The 23,368-nt window shown below is 42.4% G+C and overlaps 1 protein-coding gene across 1 annotated transcript in view; it reads right to left on the bottom strand.

The window, feature by feature from the left end:
* TAF1 (TATA-box binding protein associated factor 1) overlaps nucleotides 1–23,368 on the bottom strand; it is a 493,091-nt gene that overhangs the window by 179,631 nt on the left and 290,092 nt on the right. Inside the window, 4 exon segments of the mRNA XM_030210565.1 lie at nucleotides 10,335–10,512; nucleotides 16,197–16,295; nucleotides 17,858–17,966; nucleotides 18,473–18,684. Coding sequence (XP_030066425.1) covers nucleotides 10,335–10,512; nucleotides 16,197–16,295; nucleotides 17,858–17,966; nucleotides 18,473–18,684 — 598 coding nt within the window.

Below are 23,368 nucleotides of genomic sequence, written 5' to 3' on the forward strand. Positions count from 1 at the left end.
TAAGAAAGCAAATAGAATGTTAGGTATTATTAGGAAAGGAAAAGAAAACAAAAGTGAGGACATTATAATGCCTTTGTATCAATCCATGGTGCGACCGCACCTCAAATATTGTGTTCAATTCTGGTCACCGCATCTCAAATAAGATATAGTGGAATTAGAAAAGGTGCAGAGAAGAGCGACGAAAATAATAAAAGGGGATGGGACGACTTCTCCATGAGGAACAGCTGAAGCGTCTAACGCTCTTCAGCTTGGAGAAAATCTACCTTTCTACCCCTGATATCTCACCTTGCATCCAAACCAAAGTTTCAGCGTGCTTGTCTGACATTGCTGCCTGGATGTCTCAACGCCACCTGAAATTAAATATGACCAAAACCGAGCTTCTCATTTTCCCCCCCAAACCCACCTCCCCGCTCCCCCGTTTTCTTTTTCTGTTGATGGCTCTCTCATTCTCCCTGTCTCCTCAGCTCGAAACCTTGGGGTCATCTTTGACTCTTCTCTCTCCTTCTCTGCTCATATCCAGCAGACCGCCAAGACCTGTCGTTTCTTTCTTTACAACATTCGTAAAATCCGCCCCTTTCTTTCCGAGCACTCTACCAAAACCCTCATCCACACCCTTGTCACCTCTCGTTTAGACTACTGCAATCTGCTTCTTGCTGGCCTCCCACTAAGTCACCTCTCCCCTCTCCAGTCGGTTCAAAACTCTGCTGCCCGTCTCATCTTCCGCCAGGGTCGCTTTACTCATACTACCCCTCTCCTCAAGACCCTTCACTGGCTCCCTATCCGTTTTCGCATCCTGTTCAAACTTCTTCTACTAACCTATAAATGTACTCACTCTGCTGCTCCCCAGTATCTCTCCACACTCGTCCTTTCCCTACAACCCCTTCCCGTGCACTCCGCTCCATGGATAAATCCTTCTTATCTGTCCCTTCTCCACTACTGCCAACTCCAGACTTCGCGCCTTCTGTCTCGCTGCACCCTACGCCTGGAATAAACTTCCTGAGCCCCTACGTCTTGCCCCATCCTTGGCCACTTTTAAATCTAGACTGAAAGCCCACCTCTTTAATATTGCTTTTTGACTCGTAACCACTTGTAACCACTCGCCTCCACCTACCCTCCTCTCTTCCTTCCCGTTCACATTAATTGATTTGATTACTTATTTTTTATTTTTTGTCTATTAGATTGTAAGCTCTTTGAGCAGGGACTGTCTTTCTTCTATGTTTGTGCAGCGCTGCGTATGCCTTGTAGCTCTATAGAAATGCTAAATAGTAGTAGTAGTAGTAGTAGTAAAAGACAGCTGAGGGGAGATATGATAGAGGTCTATAAAATAATGAGGAGTGGAACGGGTAGACATGAATTGTTTACTCTATCCAAAAATACTAGACTAGGGGGCATGCGATGAAGCTGCAAAGTAGTAAATTTAATATACATCGGAGAACATGTTTTTCACTCAACGTGTAATTAAATTCTGGAATTCGTTGCCAGAGAATGTAGTAAAGGTGGTTACTTAGTGGGATTTAAAAAAGGCCTGGTGTTTCTTTTGACACTTTGAATCTTACCGAAATGCTTAAAGACGATACTTTGGGCTCTGACTTTTGTATTACAACCTGATCGAGATTGGATATTGAGATAATTTTTTCATCATAGAGAGGAACTTTTTATGAATTGTTAGAGTATTTCCTGATGTATCCAAAGTAACCCAAAAGAGACATCAACTTTTCCTTAAACTCTGCCCACGGGTTTTACAACTGGGCAGATTATTTTGGTTGAATTTTCCTTGCAAATGTGTATTGAAATTGAATTCAGTGAAATATGTTTTTCATGACCCTATGCATTTAACATCATTTTTGGATTCGAAGACTATTGTAACTCCAATTTTGCAGCCAATAGCAATATCTTCATCTACTCCATAATTTAATTTAAGTCCGAGCTGTTCTCTTCTTATGTTTAAGTAGTGATAAAAATTTTTCTTGGAATTGTGCCTTGTTCTCTCTCCCTAATAGTGGACTACAGATTGGATAAGATTATATATTGCTTATTCTATGCTTATGAAATATAAAGTTTCAATATTACCCATCTTTTCTATATCAAAAATATTCTTGGAACTAACTTATAAATTGTTTTAAAAAATAAATAAAGTTCTGGATGGCTTCCTAAAGGAAAAGTCCATAGACCATTATTAAATTGACTTGGGAAAATCCACTGCCTATTTCTGGATAAGCAGCATAAAATGTATTGAGCTTTTTTGGGATCTTGCCAGGTATTTGTGACCTGGATTGGCCACCTTTGGAAACAGGATGCTGGGCTTGATGGACCTTTGGTCTATCTCAGTGTGGCAATACTTACGTACTTATGCTCTTGCCCATGCCAGTTCCTATCACAAAATGTCCGCTGCAACCTCTTGCGGCAGTCTTGCAAGGCTGCTGTGGGAAGTCCTGACAGCCATTTTGATTGCATAGCTGGGATGAGCAGGAGTGAATCAAGACGGCTCCTGTCCAAAGAGCCACTAGACCACCACGGCTTTTAGGGCATGACAGGGAATGGCCTATGTGTGGTTGGCTCTGTGGGGTTGCCGGGGGGGGTGGGGGGGGGAGCTCAGAAGGTTTTGCCATCTGCCGGGGGGGGGGGGGGGGCGGAAGGGACGATTTAAGTTTCAGCCAACACTGAGCGACAAATTTCAGCCATAGATTTGGCAGATTTGGTTTCAACTGAAACTGACAACCCCCAGTTTTGGTTGCCTTCTATACACTTCACCTTTACCTACCATTTTGACCGCCTTTGTCAAGTTCCTTGTGCTCCTTTCCTTCCTTATGTATCTTTAGTTCAATATTTTAAAATTTAAAAATAGTTTGTTTCTGTTGTTTTTAGTTAGATTGAAATTTAAAGAAACCTAGGAGGCCTCTTGTGTTTGTTCTTTGTGTACAATTCTGGAGACTGACCTTCAAAAACATATAATAAGCATTGCCATGCTGAGACAGACCAAGTGTCCATCGAGCCCAGCACCCTGTCACGACCGGACGCGCCAAAGAACAAGCAATTTGTCACACCCATTCTAGAAATACTGTATTCCCCTCGTCCATTCAATAACATTCTATGGCTTTTTCCTCCAGGAAAGTCCGCGAAGTTAACCGCCTTAACCACCTTTTCGACAGCGAATTCCAACTATCCGTTGAGTGAAGAAAAATTTCCTCCGATTCGTTTTAAATTTACCACACTGCAGCTTCATCGCATGCCCCCTTGTCCTAGTATTTTTGGGAAAGCGTAAACAGACGCTCCACATCGACCCGTTCCATTCCACTCAGTATCTTATAGACCTCTATCATATCTCCCTCAGCCGCCTTTTCTCCAAGCTGAAGAGCCCCGCCTCTTCAGCCTATCCTAATAGGAAGCCGTCCCATCCCCCTGTATCATCTTGTCGCCCTTCTATGCACCTTTTCCAATTCCACTATGTCTTTTCTGAGGTGCGGCCGACAGAATTGAACACAATACTCGAGGTGCGGTCGCACCATGGAGCGATACAACAGCAGATATATCCTTATTTTTTGTTTTCCATCCCCTTCCTTATGAGATCCCAAATCTATTTTGCTTTCCTAGCCGCAGCAGCACATTAAGCAGACGTTTTCAATGAATCATCAACGACGACACCTAGATCCCTTTCTCGGTCCGTGACTTCCCAACACTGAACCTTGCATGACGTAGTTATAGTTTGGGTTCCTCTTTCCCAACATGCATCACTTTGCATTTGTTCACATTAAATGTCATCTGCCATTTACAGGCCCAGTCTCCCAGTCTCGTAAGGTCCTCTTGTAGTTTTTCACAATCTATAAACAAGATGGAGTTGGTCCAGCTACTAAAATGGTCAGGGGTCTTCATCATACAGCATATTGGGACAGACTTAAGATATCAATATGTATTCTTTGGAAGAAATGCGGGAGAGGGGAGATTACGATAGAGACATTTAAATACCTATGCAGCATAAATGAACAGAAGGCAAATCTGTTTCAACTGAAAGGAATCGCTGGAACGAGGGAACATAGGATGAAAGTGAAAGGGAAGAGACTGAGAAGTAACATGCGGAGATGCTTCTCCATGGAAAGGATGGCGAATTCGTAATGGTTTACCAGTGGAAGTGGTGGAGATGACAAGAGTACCTGAATTTAAGACCACTCGGGAACAACTTACACAGGATCTCTAAGGGAGTGATAAGAGAGTAGATGGTATGGATAGGCAGACTGGATAGGCCATATGGTTCTTATCTGCCTCCATTTTTCTCTGTTTCTATTTCTCTGTCCCCTTTTCATTCCCAATTTTGAACTGTAAATCACTTAGATACAGTGTGATTGGTGGTATATCAAAATAAACACGACCTATGCCCTCTTCTTTTTATTTCCGGACAAGCAGAGGCCTCTTCCCTTGCTTCATAATGCTTTTAAGTTGGTTCAGGTGGTTGTTTTGGGCTCGTGAAGCCATACAAACACAATGCTTATATTCAGTCATGGCCACAGCCCAAGCAGATTAAAAACTCAGAGTATGAAAGTTCTGGATCTCTCTCCCAAACTGTGGGCAGAGGAAGAACCCTGAGTTCAGTTAAGATATCTTGCAGCTAATTTTTAATGGTGCTTGAACAAACAAAGCGGTTTACAATTATTTTTATTTATTTTATTTTTTGTTTTTGTTACATTTGTACCCCACGCTTTCCCACTCATGGCAGGCTCAATGCGGCAGGCAATGGAGGGTTAAGTGACTTGCCCAAGATCACAAGGAGCTGCCTGTGCCGGGAATCGAACTCAGTTCCTCAGGACCAAAGTCCACCACCCTAACCACTAGGCCACTCCTCTTTCCTATTTCTGAATCGCAATTCAGAAATAGGAAAGAGAGTAGAAACAGGTGGAGGATAAGAAACGGAAAGGAAGGGTTGGGTAGGAGAAGCACAGTCAAAGCATACACCTAATGTCCTGTAGAATCCTGAAAAGACTGGGAAAAGAGATGTGTTTTTTAGAGCCGATCTAAATTTTAAACATGGATGCTCAGTTCAGAGAGTGAAAGGAGAGAATTCCAAAGTGAAGGAGTGACATAAAATAATATACAATGCCTTGTTGTGTCAAGATGAGAACGAGAAACTGGAGTGGAGGAGTGGTCTAGTGGATAGGGTGGTGGACTTTGGTCCTGGGGAACTGAGGAACTGAGTTTGATTCCCACTTCAGGCACAGGCAGCTCCTTGTGACTCTGGGCAAGTCACTTAACCCTCCATTGCCCCATGTAAGCCGCATTGAGCCTGCCATGAGTGGGAAAGCGCGGGGTACAAATGTAACAAAAATAAAATAAATAAACAGAGAAATGCTGTGATGCAGAACGGAAGTCTCTTGAAGGAATGAAGGGAATTATAAGCAAAGCCCGATATGTTGGCAACCCTGTGTAAAGAGATTTGTGTGTCAACCTCAAGATCTTGTGCTAAATTATTTAAGAAATCAGCAAACAATGAAGGAGTAAGCAGGAGGAGGGAGGGGGTAACGTGATCAAATTTGATGAGTTTAAGTAAGTTACCAAGCACCTTCACTTTGGAATACTAGTCCTGTTAATTTAATATTCTGGTATTACTTTGTATGCATTTAAATCATAATTAAAGACACGGGCATTTATGCAGTCCTTTGAATAATGTAGCAGTTCCCCTTTGTTGATCCTTCTATTATTGTCTTTTAAATATTTTTTTACAGTTATTTGTATGTTTATGTTCTCAGAATTGTATTTCACAGTAGTTGTCAGTTTGTATGAACTGTTATAGTTTTAAGTAGTTTTTAAGGTTTTCAATTTTTATTGTAAATCACATTTCAATTTTCCTAAAAGTGGTATATCAAGCAATTAAACTAAGTAAAAGAATAAACACAATAAATCGTTTTAAGGAATGCATGAAAAAAACAACACATTTTTAATGTCTTTTTGGCAGAGCAAAAAAAAAAAAACTGAAGTGCTGAGATTGCTGTACATGCCGTCTGAACTTTATACTTTGTTCTGAGCTCTGGAGAGCTGGGGGGTTTTCCTCGCCTTACTCAATTCCTGCTTGTCGATGGAGAAGTGTCTTTTACTGCTCCTTCTGTTCTCTAAACAAAGAATTTCTTTGTCATCCTTTTTTTCCTTCATTTCCACTTCTCCATTTTGCATGCTCATCTTGCCTGGTCTCCTATGATGGTGACTATATAGTTACTTACCTGTTTATTATCCATCAAAAGATACATAAAGTAAGCAGAAATGCAAACAGCAAGACTATCCAGAATTCCAAGCATAACAAATGATCATGAACAAGATTTTGTATGAAAACCACAACCCCAACTCATTCTCCATCCTTCCCACCTTTTCCCCACCCTCATGTTTAGCTGTTTAACCAAGCTTCGAAGACCAAAGATCATAGAAGTATTTACCTTCATATTTTCTCTCGCTAACATATACTTGTGCTACAAAACAGTAGCAATCACATGATGCGAACTTGCAGCTGTAGCAACTGTGTTTATGGAAATTGTATGAACACACAGTCTGAAGTTTGGTCTCATGTCAGAGAAACCTGAAACATCTCAGAACTGAGACAAATCCATTTATATTTTAACAAAGTTTTTCCACCTTTAAGCATAATTTACCTTGGATGATCCATGCAAGTTCTGAAGAGAAACACCTAAAAGAGTTGAAGAATAAAGAGACTGTGCACTACTCCATCAGACTCCATCATGCCAAACGAATCTCACTGAATTCTTTGGATGACTGGAGAATTAAATCAGGGATGTGCTATAGACGTAATCTACCTAGATTTCAGCAAAGCTTTTGACACGGTTCCCCACAGGAGGCTCTTGAACAAACTGGACGGGCTGAAGATAGGACCCGAAGTGGTGAACTGGATTAGGAACTGGTTGATGGACAGATGCCAGAGGGTGGTGGTAAATGGAATTCGCTCGGAGGATGGAAAGGTGAGTAGTGGAGTGCCTCAGGGATCGGTGCTGGGACTGATTCTGTTCAATATATTTGTGAGTGACATTGCTGAAGGGTTAGAAGGTAAAGTTGCCTTTTTGCGGATGATACTAAGTTTTGTAACAGACTGGACACCCGGGAGGGAGTGGAAAACATGAAAAAGGATCTGCGGAAGCTAGAAGAATGGTCTAAGGTTTGGCAATTAAAATTCAATGCGAAGAAATGCAAAGTGATGCACTTAAGGAGTAGAAATCCACGGGAGACGTATGTGTTAGGCGGTGAGAGTCTGATATGTACCGACGGGAGAGGGATCTTGGGGTGATAGTATCTGAGGATCTGAAGGCGACAAAACAGTGTGACAAGGCGGTGGCCGTAAGTAGAAGGTTGCTAGGCTGTATAGAGAGGGGAGTGACCAGCAGAAGAAAACAGGTTTTAATGCCCCTGTATAAGTCATTGGTGAGGGCCCCACCTGGAGTATTGTGTTCAGTTTTGGAGGCCGTACCTTGCTAAGGATGTAAAAAGAATTGAAGCGGTGCAAAGAAAAGCTACGAGAATGGTATGGGATTTGTGTTACAAGACGTATGAGGAGAGACTTGCGGACCTGAACATGTAAACCCTGGAGGAAAGGAGAAACAGGGGTGATATGATACAGACGTTTCAAATATCTGAAAGGTATTAATCCGCAAACGAACCTTTTCCGGATGATGGGAAGGCGGGTAGAACTAGAGGGCATGATATAAGATTGAAGGGGAGCAGACTCAGGAAAAATGTCAGGAAGTATTTTTTCACGGAGAGAGTGGTGGATGCTTGGAATGCTCTCCCACTGGAGGTGGTGGAGAGGAAAATGGTAATGGAATTCAAACATGCATGGGATAAACATAAAGGAATCCTGTTCCGAGGGAATGGATCCTCAGAAGCTTAGCCGAGATTGGGTGGCAGAGCCGGTGGTGGGAGGCGGGGCTGGTTGGGAGGCGGGGATAGTGCTGGGCAGACTTATACGGTCTGTGCCCTGAAAATGACAGATACAAATCAAGGTAAGGTATACACAAAAAGTGGCACATATGAGTTTATTTTGTTGGGCAGACTGGATGGACCGTGCAGGTCTTTTTCTGCCGTCATCTGTAGGAGTATTTCCCTGTGTGTCTCACCTTGCTGGTCTTGGCCTATACAAGCCTATGACATCCTGTTACAACAAGATGGCTGCACCCCTGACCCGCACATCTCTGTGTCAGCAAGAAACAGCTTTGCAGCTTGTGGAAAATTACAGCAGAAGCTCAACACCAAGGACATGCTGTGGGCAAACCAGGCCCCTCTTATCTCCCTGGGAGGCTGGCTCCAGCAAGGCGGGTGAGAAACAGAAATGCATACCAAAATGTAACAACTTGAAGGTCAAGAACAACGGACCCTTCTTGCTTGCAGTGAGCCAAGGAAGATCCAGATTGGCCCCGGCTGGTCACCTGGGTATCAGGGACTCAGGAGAGCGGGAACAAGGAGAGAGGAGTTAGTCAGAAACCTTGGAAGAAGGTGGAGGCGGAAAGAAGACCAGTGAGACCTAATAAGGTCCACCAACTGATGAACTGTGTAACGGGAGGAAAGTATCGTGGTTCAGCTGTACCTGCACTGAGTGACCTGTGCCCTCCCTGTCTGCTGCAGAGTTCCCGTTCCAGCTCTGACTGAGACTCGCTGTGAATCCAGCTTGAGTCTGTGGAGTATCCCGTGCCAGCTCCCGAGAGACGGCCCTGAGGTCAGCCTGGTGAGCAACACAGTGATTTATTTCCTATTAGTCTGGGGCTAGTTAGTGGTAATTACCTGAGCAGAAGGCTGGTGACGTCATACTTGTGATCCGGAGGAGCTGCTAATAACATACTACCTCGTAACATAGTGTGACTTATCAGTGGTGTAATTTTATCTGGTAACCCAGTAAGAACTAGTGTTTAGTAGTGTGACATACGAGTGTAATTTTTATCAGCAGTAATTTTGTATTCAGCCAAAGCTTTGCCAGAGTGTCTAAAAGCGACCTATGAACTGACCAACTTCCGCAAACAACTGTAAGACACATCTCTTCGACAGATATATTTTTTTTTTGTTACATTTGTACCCGCACTTTTTCCCACTCATTGGCAGGCTCAAGCGGCAGGCAATGGAGGGTTAAGTGACTTGCCAGAGTCACAAGGAGCTGCCTGTGCCAGGAACTCGAACTCAGATCCTTAGTTCCCAGGACCAAAGTCCACACCCTAAACCACTAGGCCACTCCTTCCACAAAAACCAAAACTTGTGAATCCCCACACATATCTAGCAATGTAAAGAATGCCTTATGGTCTCGTTTAGGACTACTGCAACTCTGCTTTTTGCTGGCCTCCCACTTAGGTCACCTCTCCCTCTCTCCAGTCGGTTTCAAAACTCTGCTGCCCGTCTCATCTTCCGCCAGGGTCGCTTTACTCATTAACTACCCCTCTCCTCAAGACCCTTCACTGGCCCTATCCGTTTTCGCATCCTGTTCAAACTTCTTCACTAACCTATAAATGTACTCACTCTGCTGCTCCCCAGTATCTCTCCACACTCATCCTTCCCTACACCCTTCCCGTGCACTCCGCATCCAGGATAAATCCTTCTTATCTGTTCCCTTCTCCACTACTGGCCAACTCCAGACTTCGCGCCTTCTGTCTCGCTGCACCCTACGCCTGGAATAAACTTCCTGAGCCCCTACGTTCTTGCCCCATCCTTGGCCACCTTTAAATCTAGACTGAAAGCCCACCTCTTTAACATTGCTTTTGACTCGTAACCACTTGTAACCACTCGCCTCCACCTACCCTCCTCTCTTCCTTCCCGTTCACATTAATTGATTTGATTACTTTATTTATTTTTTTGGTCTATTAGATTGTAAGCTCTTTGAGCAGGGGACTGTCTTTCTTCTATGTTTTGTGCAGCGCTGCGTACGCCTTGTAGCGCTATAGAAATGCTAAATAGTAGTAGTAGTAGTAGTTATCTTGTTTTCCATTACCATGCTACCCAACTACTTCTGTCACACCAAATGTCAATTCTCCTCTCATTTCCACTATCCATGATTTATGTAAGCCACATTGAGCCTGCAAAGAGGGTGGGATAATGTGGGATACAAATGCAATAAATAAATAAATATTTGTATACATTACCTATATTTTTCTTATCTGATATACTATAATAATCTAATATTATATTCCAGCTTGCTTTTACAGTCGCATTCCTTTCTTTCGGAAGAACAGTATAGGCTCTAATCCAAGGTTCCCGCCCCCTAGACCGAGTGCTGGAGCAGTCTGTGTGCAGATAGTTCTGTTTGGGAAATCTTGGACGCAGATAATTTATTAGCTGTGATAACGATCCTACACATCTACTATGTTACTTACCATTGTATGTTGCACTGTTCTTTACAATTAGTTCCACTTGCTCTCGAAACTCTTCACGTGATGGGTACATGCGTTTGCGGACATTCTCACGTAATGTTTGCAGGTCCATTGGCCGGGTGATGATTTTATAATAGTCTTTCACTACTTTGACATTAACTGGAGTATGAAATGGGTAAGTCTGAAAAGATCAGTGCATTTTAAAGAAATAAGGTGAACATCAAAAATATTACTCCTTTTATACAACAATGCACTGGACTGTTCAGTTAGAGCAGTATTTTTCATGTATGCAGTAATCATTTACATCCAACCTAAATCATTCCAATTTTAACAGCAGTACTTGCAAGGATTTTGCATCATTATGATTATTCACTATCATTAAAAATTTATAGAGCAACCAAGATCAGGTAGTTAGATTGCTTAATTGGCAAGTTTGGCCCGCTTTCCAAACTGCGGCGCTGGAGGACATTCAGTGGGCGATTAAATGTCTTCCTAATAACAAGCCCCGGGTTTGGACAGTTCACTGATAAATTTACAAACCCATTGACACTTTTGTTGCTGCGGGATTTTTGCGGGCATTTGATGAGATGACCAAGCTGGCCATATTTTGACAGGGTGTGCTGACCTTTCATGTTTGGCCTGCGTTACAAACTATGGGGATAGTGGGCCAAGTATCTTGCCTGTACATTTGCTGTATAAGTACCCCCTAGCTAGCTTCCAGATTATACTCAGCCCTTGTGAATTACGATCGGGGGACCCATCAGGTGCGCGAACGCCGTCATCTCACTGTCGCTCTTTGCTATTGCCACAGAAACTATGGCCAAGATGATTAGACAGGCATCGTGAAGTTCAGGGAATGATGGCCCCAGTGAGCACTAGCTTCTTGCTCTTCATGGGACAATGTTTTCCTTGCTTTCACGTCTCTAGAGGCATCGCTTAGGCGGCATCACTGCAGTTCTCACACACTATGACTTGGTATCCAGCTTTAAGGTCAATATGACCAAGTCAGAAATTTTGAAGCTGCATCTAGCGGAATCAATACTGAACTGCTTGAAAACTAGCTTCTTCCTCTAATGGGTGCGTAAATCTATTAAATATGTAGGGGTGCATATTACAGCTATGATGAAGGGTTTATATGCGGCTAATTTTCCTGGTAAACTTTGCAAATTATTTGAGGAATTGGATAAATGAGAGGGTCTCACGATTTCCTGGCTGTGGTGTATTCAGGCACTCAAAATAATGCTGTTGCCTAAACTATTGTATTTGTTTTTAGCCCTCCCTATCCCTCTTCCTAAGCGTTTTTCTTTTTTTTTTTTTTTGCAACTCAATCGTAAAATGTTTGCTTATATTTGGCAAAAATGTCCTCCAAGGGTGGGTACACATATGCTTTTTCAACCAATTTCTAAGGTGGGAATGGGTGTCCCTAATCTGGAGCTGTACTATCAGGCAGCACAATTATAGGTCCTTACGGAATGGACTCTTGGTACCTCTAAATAGTGGCTACATTGGGATGGGCTGGGTGGCAACACTCTTGTTGTATGTGATTCCATGGGTGCCACGGAGGATCTCTTGGCGTATGGTTGTGATGAGTACCCTGGGTCTTGGTCACCCCTTGACTATGTGATATGCAATCCAGAATAAATTTTTTCTTCAATTGCTTGTAGTCATTCTGCCACTGGCCTACAATATCTCCAAGCTTTCCACCAGGCTCTAGGACCCAGTGTATAAGAGAAGGGCCTTCAATGGATTGCGTACCTTGGGGCAATTTTTGGAAAGGGGGGGAATTTGTGCCCTTTAATGACCTTCAGGAGGAATATGGGCTTGAAGGGAAAGATTTGTTCCACTATAGACAGGTCAGGGACTTTCTCTATCGCAAGGCCCATAGGAATCTTACTTGGCTGAAACTAATCTGGAAAGGGCCATGAGAGGAAGGGGGGGGAGAGGGAAGGGGGGGAGAGGGAAGGGGAGCATTTCTCGATTGTATTTAGCTTTGTTATTCTACTCTACACCTCTTCCCGGCACACCTGCAAATGGGAAGCTGATTTTCATTCTACCTTTCCACTTGAGAGCTGGGAGAAGGGTTTTAAATATTTGTTTAAACCTACAGTAGCAAGTAATCTTTCTGAAAATGGTTTAAAATTTTTCTACCGATGGTATTATACTCCTGAGTAGAGAGCTGCACGGCTTCCGTCCCCGCGGGAATCCCGCGGAACCCGCGGGATTCCCGCGGGGACGGAGGCAGTTCCTGCGGGGTTCCCGCGGGGATGGAAGCGGTTCTGCGGGGTTGCCGCGGGGACGGAAGCGGTTCTGCGGGGTTCCCGCGGGGATGGAAGCAGTTCTGCGGGGTTCCCGTGGAAGTGTAAGCTGCACCTGCACTAGCCTCTCATCTACCGAATACCAATTTATTTGAGTGCTGTCTCCTCCTCCTCTTCTTCCTTGCTTTAACAGCATAAATGTGGAAAGTCTTCCATTAAGGAGGTGGTAGAGTCACAAATGATGACGGAATTCAAAAAGGCGTGGGATGAACACAGAGGATCTCTAATTAGAAAATGGAAGTTATATAAAAGCTAACTTTAAATGGCTGCATGTGTGTGGATATCTCAAGTGACACTTAGATGGCGACTCTGGCTGTGATGAACTAGAGCTGATACCTGACAGACTTGTATGTTCTGTGTCTCATACACGGCAATCTGGTGTAAGATGGGCTGGAAAGGGCTTAGACAGCAACTTCAGTGGCTGGAACATGAGGACAGTGCTGGACAGACTTTTACGGTCTGTGTTCCACAAATGAGAATCTCTCCCACCGCACCTTCAAAGTTCACTCTCATGGATCTTCCTCCACCCCCATCCCCTTATCTGTTGGTGTTCCCCAGGGATCGGTCCTTGGACCCCTTCTCTTCTCAATCTACACCTCTTCCCTGGGCTCCCTGATCTCATCTCATGGTTTCCAGTATCATCTCTATGCTGATGACACCCAACTGTATCTCTCCACACCAGACATCACCGCGGAGACCCAGGCAAAGGTATCGGCCTGCTTATCCGACATTGCTGCCTGGATGTCCAACCGCCACCTGAAACTGAACATGTCCAAGACCGAGCTTATCGTCTTTCCACCAAAACCCACTTCTCCTCTTCCTCCACTTTCTATCTCAGTTGATAACACCCTCATCCTCCCCGTCTCATCTGCCCGCAACCTCGGAGTCATCTTTGACTCCTCTCTTTCCTTCTCTGCGCATATCCAGCAGATAGCCAAGACCTGTCGCTTCTTCCTCTTTAACATCAGCAAAATTCGCCCTTTCCTCTCTGAACACACCACCCGAACTCTCGTCCACGCTCTCATTACCTCTCGCCTGGACTACTGCAACTTACTCCTCACCGGCCTCCCACTTAGCCATCTATCCCCCCTTCAGTCTGTTCAGAACTCTGCTGCACGTCTCATATTCCGCCAGAACCGATATACTCATATCACCCCTCTCCTCAGGTCACTTCACTGGCTTCCGATCAGATACCGCATTCAATTCAAGCTTCTCCTTCTTACCTACAAATGCACTCAGTCTGCTGCCCCTCACTACCTCTCTACCCTCATCTCCCCTTACGTTCCCGCCCGTAACCTCCGTTCACAGGATAAATCCCTCCTCTCAGTACCCTTCTCCACCACCGCCAACTCCAGGCTCCGCTCATTCTGCCTCGCCTCACCCTATGCTTGGAACAACCTTCCTGAACCCTTACGCCAAGCCCCCTCCCTGCCCATCTTCAAGTCTTTGCTTAAAGCCCACCTCTTCAATGCTGCATTCGGCACCTAACCCTTACCGTTCAGTGAATCCAGACTGCCCCAATTTGACTGCCCCGATCGGACCGACCGTTCACTTGTCTATTAGATTGTAAGCTCTTTGAGCAGGGACTGTCTCTCTTTGTTAAATTGTACAGCGCTGCGTAACCCTAGTAGCGCTCTAGAAATGTTAAGTAGTAGTAGTAGTAGTAGAATAGGCTGGAGTGGGCTTTGATGGCAACTGCAGCAGTTGGAACATAAGGATGGGGCCAGATAGACTCCTGTGGTCTTTGTTCCAGAAACACGAAAGAAAGACCATAATCAAGTATATAATATCACACTCGTTGATTTAATGATGAATTGATCATGAGTGTGACTATTGGGCAGAGTGGATGGACCGTTCAGGTCTATTTGCTGTCACTTACTATGTTACTATTAATCCTCTTTGCTCCCAGGCTGGTGCACAGACCTCAGCTCTGACACAGGCACGAGAATCAGATGTCACCTGACCTACTGGCGCGTGCATGTGGCGACCTTTCAGCACACACTGCCAGTGAATCAGAGACAAATCTTACATGTGCGCACCAGAGTGTTCCAAGTTCCAACTTCCGTTCCTTCCTTGCCTACAGTGCTGTGGCTCAAATCCAGAAAGGGAGCTGACTGGAACTTTCTTTTATGTACTATTAAATTCTTACGGGGATGGGTGGGGATGGGTTAAATTCTTGCGGGGACGGGTGGGGACGGGTTGGGATGGTTTAAATTTTTGCGGGGATGGGTGGGGATGGGTAAGATTCCAGCGGGGATGGGTGGGGACGGGTAAGATTACAGCAGGGACGGGCGGGGATGGGTAGGATTTCTGTCCCCGTGCAACTCTCTACTCCTGAGTGATTGAACAAAACACACCCTTAAATTTCAGACTGCTGCTGGATGGCCTGCATGGAGAAGGGCACATTCCTCCATATCAAGTGGACATGTGCCTTGGTTCAGACTTTCTGGGCCTCCGTGCTAGATTTATTGCACCAGATTTTGCAGAAACCTTATCCTCAGCGGGTGGAAAAGCTGCTTATTTATTTATTTATTGCATTTGTATCCCACATTTTCCCACCTCTTTGCAGGCTCAATGTGGCTTACAATACATCATGAACAGTGAAAATATATAAGAAAATAGACATTTAGTATTGCAAAAAATCTTGGGTAAACATGATAATGATAAAGCATGATAGTAGTATAACAAGCAAGTATCGTAAGGCAGTTCTGGATATATGTGTAGGAGTTCACATTTGTTGATCTTTGTGTGACTTATTACACTTTAAGCCAGAGACCATTACCGTGGATCAACATAAGCTGGCTATTCACCTTTTTACAGAAGCTAAGCTGTCATTGGCATGGAACTGGAAGCAAAAATCACTGCCAAATGTATCCCACATTCTCCAGAAGCTAGATTTCCTCTTTCAAATGCCCAAATTAACTGCATTGAGACAAACATTTGCTGTCTTTTTCAAAAATTTGGCAGACTTACGAGCAATGAAGATTTCAGTCAAGACCAAGCACCTGAGGTTCTAGGCCCCATGACTCATTGGGGAGTTCCAGTTTTTTTTAATGACTTCTATTGCCTGTTGTGATGTTGGATTGGCTGTTATATTTGACACTTCTTTTCCAATAAAAAGGTATCACCTTATTTTCCATTTTTTGTTTTTATTTACATGCAGGCTGTCAGAGTGCATAAACTGTTAATTGAGTAGAAAGAGATATTCCTAAGATAAACAGCACACACAAATTTGATGTTGAAAATTTACAGACAGTGTTTCGCATGAGAATTTCGCAAGGGCAAATCCTCAGGAATATTTGATCCATGGAGTGTGTAGGCAATTTTCAAAGAGAAAATAGAAGGGTAGTTTCTCCCTCAAAATTAGCTACAAAGTCCATGGGCAAAAGAAGTAACAGCCTTTCTATGAAAATTGCCTCCAAGTGTCCATTGTGAGACTTCTGGGGGGGGGGGGGGGGGGGGGGGGGTTCTTGATACTGCTGTGGATTTTCTGGCACAAAACAAGGAAATGAAATCACATTACAAGAATGAATAACTGCAGAGTTCTTACATTAGGATGGTCCCTCATGTCATTAATAATAGACTCCAAAATGGAGGAGAGTGTAACCATTGGATCTGTTCTTCGGCGGTGGATGGACTTATGCGGTCTCTAGAAGCAATAAGAAATAAACAAAATGTTAGGAGATACCCCAAGAAATGCACAAAGCCCTAATCTCAATTACGAAGAATAAGTAACAGAAGTTCATTTAAAAATGTTATTTTTACTTGTTACTGTTTGCTATTTATACCTTTTTACCATTCACTGTTCTACACTGTTCTACCATGTTCTGATAATAAACCTGTTAGTTTATTAGCTTTGTTGTACTGGACTGACTCAGAATCCTGGTAGTTTATGTTCTCGGTCTGTGGGTGTTTTCTAAGAACTGTGGGACACCTGGGATTGTGGTCTCCATGTCCTTAGAAACCACCGGGGAATTAACATGCAGGTGGGAGACTCGCCCAGAGGCAAGCAGAATCCAGTGTGGTGGGTGAAGAGTATGCCAGTGTAGGAACACGAATCACCAACTACAACAGCCGTCCTAACCCTTCCCACCTGGGCAGAAGTTCTTGGAGACATATCCTTGATGTGAGAGGATATTGCATCCCCTGGTGGGCAGGTCCTGGCTACACGAGTACTTCACCAGGGTGATGCTCTCCTTTTAGGAGACCTCCCTCCTCCAAGGTAGCACAGGGGCTACCAGACTTGAAGTGGGACTTCTCTACAACGTCCCTGTACATATCCTCTATGTACCTCTCTGTTCCCCTCAGCTCCTTCAAGTCTTCTAGTCTAGCCTAAAGAGAACGGACTCCTTCTCTGAGAGCTAGGAACTCTTTGCATTGGGAACACACATATAACCTCTCACCATCTGGAAGATAATCATACATGTGACAGACACTCAATGGAGAATTCGTGATTTGTGGTTTTGGACAAGACGACGTTGCAATGTCCAGGTAACTTGTCGAAGAGGCTGCAATGCAGGGAATAGCGATGGATTTCCACACAGAGAACTGCTTCTCCAATGAGCTTAAATGTGAGGTTGAATGGCAGGCCTTTTTGTGAATTTGACTGGATGAAAAGACAACTAATGGCACCTATAGGGGTGGGGCTGCATGTTATTTTACTACAGCTGTACTACCATCTGCTGTGGAGTATGTTTGGTGTGTGAAGGCTACAGATAAAAAGTTTTCTAATGATTGTTTTATTTTGTTTTTTACTTTTTGTTCTAGATAAATTTTGAATTGATTAATGATGAAGGTTTATTGGATCGGAGGTCTTCCTGAAGCACGGTAGTGAAACATGGCCTGTCAGGGACTCCAGACAGCAAAGGTTAAGTGCATTTGTTAAAACAGCCATGTTTTTAAATTAATTTTTATAATTTTATGGACACTTGTATATGCACATTTAATTTATTTTGTGCAATGATTATAATGATTGAGACAGTATGTCCATGAAACACTGTGAATTTTTAAGTGTCTCAAATGCTATAAGCACAAATTTATTTATGATATGTGATTTGTGGGGTTTTGTGGATACAACAGTACATATGGGTATGCATACATTGCTATCACAAAGTACATTTACATACACAGAGACTGGGAATGCAATACAACGGCAATGCATCTATACAGATAACACTTTGCTTTAAATTTTTCAAACACAACTGAACTCACGTTCAAGTAATCACAGTGGACTGTAGTTCCAACTCGGCGTTTCTTCTTGGGAGGAAGCTGTTGTTTAGGGAACTTCAGGACTAGTGATTTCCTACGAACTTCGTCCGCACTTTTGAATCAGAAACAGAGATGCCACAAATGTTATCTTTTCAAGGTCTCATTCATCATACTTTATTAGTCAGGTTTCAGATGTAAAACCCTTTCAAAGCTTAAAGTACTATTTATTTCACATCAAGTCCATTTCTACTCTCAAGAGTAAGTTTAAATTTTCATTCCCCATGTCATCCCCTTAAATTTTTATTTCTAATCCGTCCTGGATAAGGGTGAATTAGAAATAATAAATTCTATTCTGTTCTATTTCTATCCCCATCCAACCTCCACCACCATCTAGTACTTGCTGTATATTTTCCCCAATTACTGGTCAGGACACTTTCCTTCTTATTCTCATTGCATCCTCGTACCTTTTGTTCCAGCTCCACACTATTCCATCCACTACTCATTCTTTAAATACGGTCTCAAGTCCAACCACATTCTTCCATCACTATCACTCTTCCTCATCAATCGTTTTCCACTTTGTCTTCTCACATCTTTTCTATTTTACATCTGATCTCTCACCTTTCAATCAGCTGTTTTCCAAGGACAATTTTAGTACCCTCCACTTTGATGAGTTCCTCATTATCATTGTGAATGACAGTCTTCTCCAGCTCTTCCTCCTGCTCCTCTGTCATGGCTACAGGGTTTGAAGGTGGAGCATTGGTTTGATAATAAAGGGGGCAGAATTTATTAGTTCTCATGTGCCCAATTGCACCACATGCACCACATTTTAGCTGCAGAGAATGAAAAACACAGTGATGAAACCCATGACAAAATCAGGTACTCAAAAAAAAAAAAAAACTACTTGAACTGAGCTACAAAAGTAATTTTTCTATCCATGAAACTATAGACATTTCTACAACCACTGAACATTGAAAAGACTGTTTTACTTCCATGGACATTCACTTTCTGCATTTACATTACTTGCTGAAGCTATTTTTATCCAGCTGTAGTTCATCATGTCTGAATTATAAGTTTGTTTCATACCCGATTACTGTAAAGCTATAATTTTTCATATTTAATAGTAGCATTCACCTGTATTAGCACATCAACCCATTATTCATTTATTGCTGTACTAGCTTTCTAAACTATTGTTTTTACTTTATGGATCTAACACACACATACAATATTCATTCATGACATTCATTCGTTCATGACATTTATACTCCACATTAGCCCGAAATAGACTCAAGTTCAATGTGGCTTAGAAACAAACAATAAAGTGAATAAAACATAATAATGTACAGAATATAACACAAATTACAATAAGTTCAAGAAGCAAATTATTACGTGTGAAGTAAGCAGGGATTTAGACTATCTCAAGGGCAAACAAATAAGCAAGGGTGGATAGGTGAGGGCATAATTAGGCTGGACTAGATGAGAAACGATATTAAGAAAAGGGTGTGGGTAAAATTCAAATAGAGTTCTTTGTATTCAGAAAGGCCAGACTGAAGAAATGTGTTTTTAGAAGACTTCTAAAAGTTAGGTAATCATCTGTAAACTTGGTTGATTTAGGAAGAGAATTCCAAATTTTACTACTACTACTTAACATTTCTAAAGCGCTACTAGGGTTACGCAGTGCTGATAAGAGAAATTAGCAGAATGAATTTTTTTCATGGAGAAGGGGTGGATGCCTGGAATATTCTCCCGTGGAGGTGGAATGCCCTTGGTATAGAACCTAAAGTGACAGATTGGATTAGAAACAGGATGACTGGAAGGTGACAAAGGGAAGCTGTAAATTTATTTATTTTGTTGCATTTGTATCCCACATTATCCCACCTCTTTGCAGGCTCAATGTGGCTTACAATACATCATGAATAGTGGAAATGAGAAGAGAATAGGCAATTGGTATTACAGAGGATTTTGGGTTACATGATAATGATAAAGCATAATAGTAAGATAACAAGAAAACATTTTAAGATAATTCTGGGTACATGTGGAGGATTTCACATGTGATGATCTTGGTGATATGTCTTGTTGAAGAAATGAGTCTTCAGTACTTTGCGGAAGCTGGCTAGTTCGTAGATCGTTTTTAGGTTGCGCGGTAGCACGTTCCAGAATTGTGTACTCATATAGGAAAAGGTTGATGCGTGCATTAGTTTATATTTTAGACCTTTGCAGTTGGGGAAATGAAGATTAAGGAATGTGCGGGATGATTTTTTAGCATTCCTGGGTCGTAGGTCTATCAGGTCTGACATGTAGGCTGGGGCATCACCATGGATGATTTTGTGAACTAGGGTGCACACCTTGAACGCGATGCGTTCTTTGAGTAGGAGCCAGTGTAGTTTCTCTCGTAGGGGTTTAGCACTTTCATATTTTGATTTCCCAAATATGAGTCTAGCTGCAGTGTTCTGGGCTGTGGAGTTTTTTTTGAGTATTTGCTCTTTGCAGCCAGCGTAAAGTGCATTACAATAATCTAGATGACTAAGTACCAATGATTGAACCAATTTACGAAAGACAGTCCTTGGGAAGAATGGTCTTACTCTTTTTAGTTTCCACACTGAGTGGAACATCTTTTTGGTTGTGTTTTTCGCGTGATTTTCTAGTGTTAGGTGCCGATCAATGGTAACTCCAAGAATTTTTAGGGTGTCCGAGATTGGTAGGTTCAGTTTTGGTGTATAGATGGTGGTAAATTTGTTCGAGTTGTGTTGAGAGGTGAGTATTAAGCATTGGGTTTTTTCTGCATTAAGTTTCAGCTGGAATGCATCTGCCCATGAATGCATATGTAGACTTTGGTTGATGTCGTTTGAGATTTCCTTTAAGTCTTGTTTAAATGGGATATAGATCGTTAGGTCATCAGCGTATATGTATGGGTTGAGGTTTTTGTTTGATAGTAGTTTGGCCAAGGGTATCATCATTAGATTGAATAAGGATGGTGAAAGGGGGAATCCCTGTGGAACTCCGCATTCAGGTGTCCATGTGGCTGATGTAATTGAGTTTGATGTCGCTTGATATGAGCGTGTGGTTAGGAACCCCTTGAACCAATTGAGAACATTGCCTCCGATTCCGAAGTATTCGAGGATGTGTAGTAGAATTCCATGATCAACCATGTCAAAGGCGCTAGACATGTCGAATTGTAGAAGTAGTATGTTCTTGCCGGTTGCAATCATTTGTTTGAAATTAGTCATGAGCGTAACTAGTACTGTTTCAGTACTGTGGTTAGAACGGAATCCTGACTGGGAGTCATTTAATATTGAGAACTTGTTTAGATAATTAGTGAGTTGTTTGGTCACCATCCCTTCTGTTATTTTGGTTATTAGGGGAATGGGTGCTACTGGTCTATAGTTGGTTAGCTCACTAGCATTTTTCTTTGCATCTTTGGGTATGGGGGTGAGTAGGATGTTTCCTTTCTCCTTCGGGAAGAGACTATTTTGTAACATAAAGTTCACGTGTTTTGTTAGGTCTGTTATAAATGGGTTCACACTAAGGAAAGAGACGTTACCAGTGGTGTAAGGCAAGGATCAGTTCTTGGTCCAGTTCTGTTTGACATTTTTGTAAACAATATTGCAGAAGGGCTGTTGGTCTCTTTGTGCATGATAATAAAATAATGCAATAGGGTAGACACCCCTAGGAGGGATCTAGTGAAGCTTAAGAAATGGTCCAGAAATTGGCAGCTAAGATTTAAAGCAAAAACAATTAAAAAAAAAAACACTGTGGAATTATGCATTTGGGTTGCATAAAAATTCTGTTCAATGTGATGAGTTCCTTAGACAAATTTGTTCATACTGAAACTAAATTATTACATCTATGCAGATGACAAGCTTCTTATTCCGGTCGAGAGTAAGGTGTCAATTCCAACACTGTTAGTTCAAAATTGTATGGACAGTGTAGAGGCATGGCTTATATATAATACTGTCTTTAACCTAAAGGCAGAAAAGACAAAATGACGTGGCTAGGTATATTAATGCCATCTCTTAAAAATAATACTCTCTCTTAAAGAGTATTAATTTGAAGAATTAATCTGGATTAAAGGTTTGCGGTGTGTTACTTGCTTCGATGATTATCTTTCGATAGCTTTGGCACATATCTTAGATTTAACAATTACAGTCATAGAGAATGGGTTTGAGTATTCCATCTAATGAAAAAACACAGGCAGAAATACCATTCTACAGTTCCAGAGCGATCATCCTAGGAGACTGAGAGAGTTGGGCAGTTCCTTTAACTAAGAAGAATTTGTTCCTCTGTTAAAGAGTTTAAAGATAAAGCTGCCACTATGATGCAAAGATTTCAACATCAGGATTGCATAAGAACATAAGAGTAGCCATACTGGGTCCATCTAGCCCAGTATCCTGTTTTCCAAACAGTGGCCAAGCCAGGTCACATGTACCTGGCAGAAACTCAAATTGTGGCAACATTCCATACTACAAATCCCAGGGTAAGCAGTTGCTTCCTATGTCTGTCTTAATAGCAGACTATGGACTTTTCCTCCAGGAATCTGACCAAACGTTTTTAAACCCAGATACACTAACCGCTGTTACCACATCCTCCAGCAAAGAGTTCCAGAACTTAACTATTTCCTCCTATTTGTTTTTAAAGTATTTCCATGTAACTTCCTTGAGTGTCCCCTAGTCTTTGTACTTTTGGAATGAATAAAAAATCAATTTACTTCTAATAGTTCTACATCACTCAGGATTTTGTAGACCTCAATCACATCTCCCCTCATCCATCTCTTTTCCAAGCTGAAGAGCTCTAACCTCTTTAGCCTTTCCCCTTTATCATTTTGGTCACTCTTCTTTGAACTTTTTCTAATTCCACTATATCTTTTTTGAGATACGGTGACCAGAACTGAATGCAATAATCAAGGTGCAGGTGCACCATGGAGCAGCGCAAAGGCATTATAGTATTTTCAGTCTTATTCACCATCCCTTTCTTAATAATTCCTAGCAAAAATTAAATGCAGCTACAGTAGATTTCCTTTGCGGGTTCATCACAGATAGTAGCTCAAGCTTGATCATGTTATGATCACTGTTTCCCAGGGGACCCAACACAGCCACCTCTCGCACTATATCCTGCATGCCACCAAGGACCAGATCCAAAATGGCTCCACCTCTTGTCAGTTCCTGGAAATTTTATCTCCCTGGCACTCCCTGATGAAACATTTATCCAGTCAATATTGGGGTAATTGAAATCATTGTGATACAATTTGTACACTGTTAACACAGTGTCCCATTGATTATCCTCTCTCCACCAAGTCTCTGAGATGCCCGTGAAGAGTGATCAAGGTAGCTTATAAGACAGATAGATGGGCTGAACGTTCCTATTTGCTTTATTCTTCACAGAGATAACCTACATCCAATAGTGTATGTTTTACCTTATTTTGTTTGAGCTCAAGCAGTTAAACATTCCATCCTGAAGCACTGGCTTAATTTACAACTGCACCCATGCTGTCGTAAGCCTCCTGTGTTTGCATTTAAAAGC

Source organism: Microcaecilia unicolor, chromosome 7 (assembly GCF_901765095.1).
Source record: "Microcaecilia unicolor chromosome 7, aMicUni1.1, whole genome shotgun sequence".
NCBI lineage: Eukaryota > Metazoa > Chordata > Amphibia > Gymnophiona > Siphonopidae > Microcaecilia > Microcaecilia unicolor.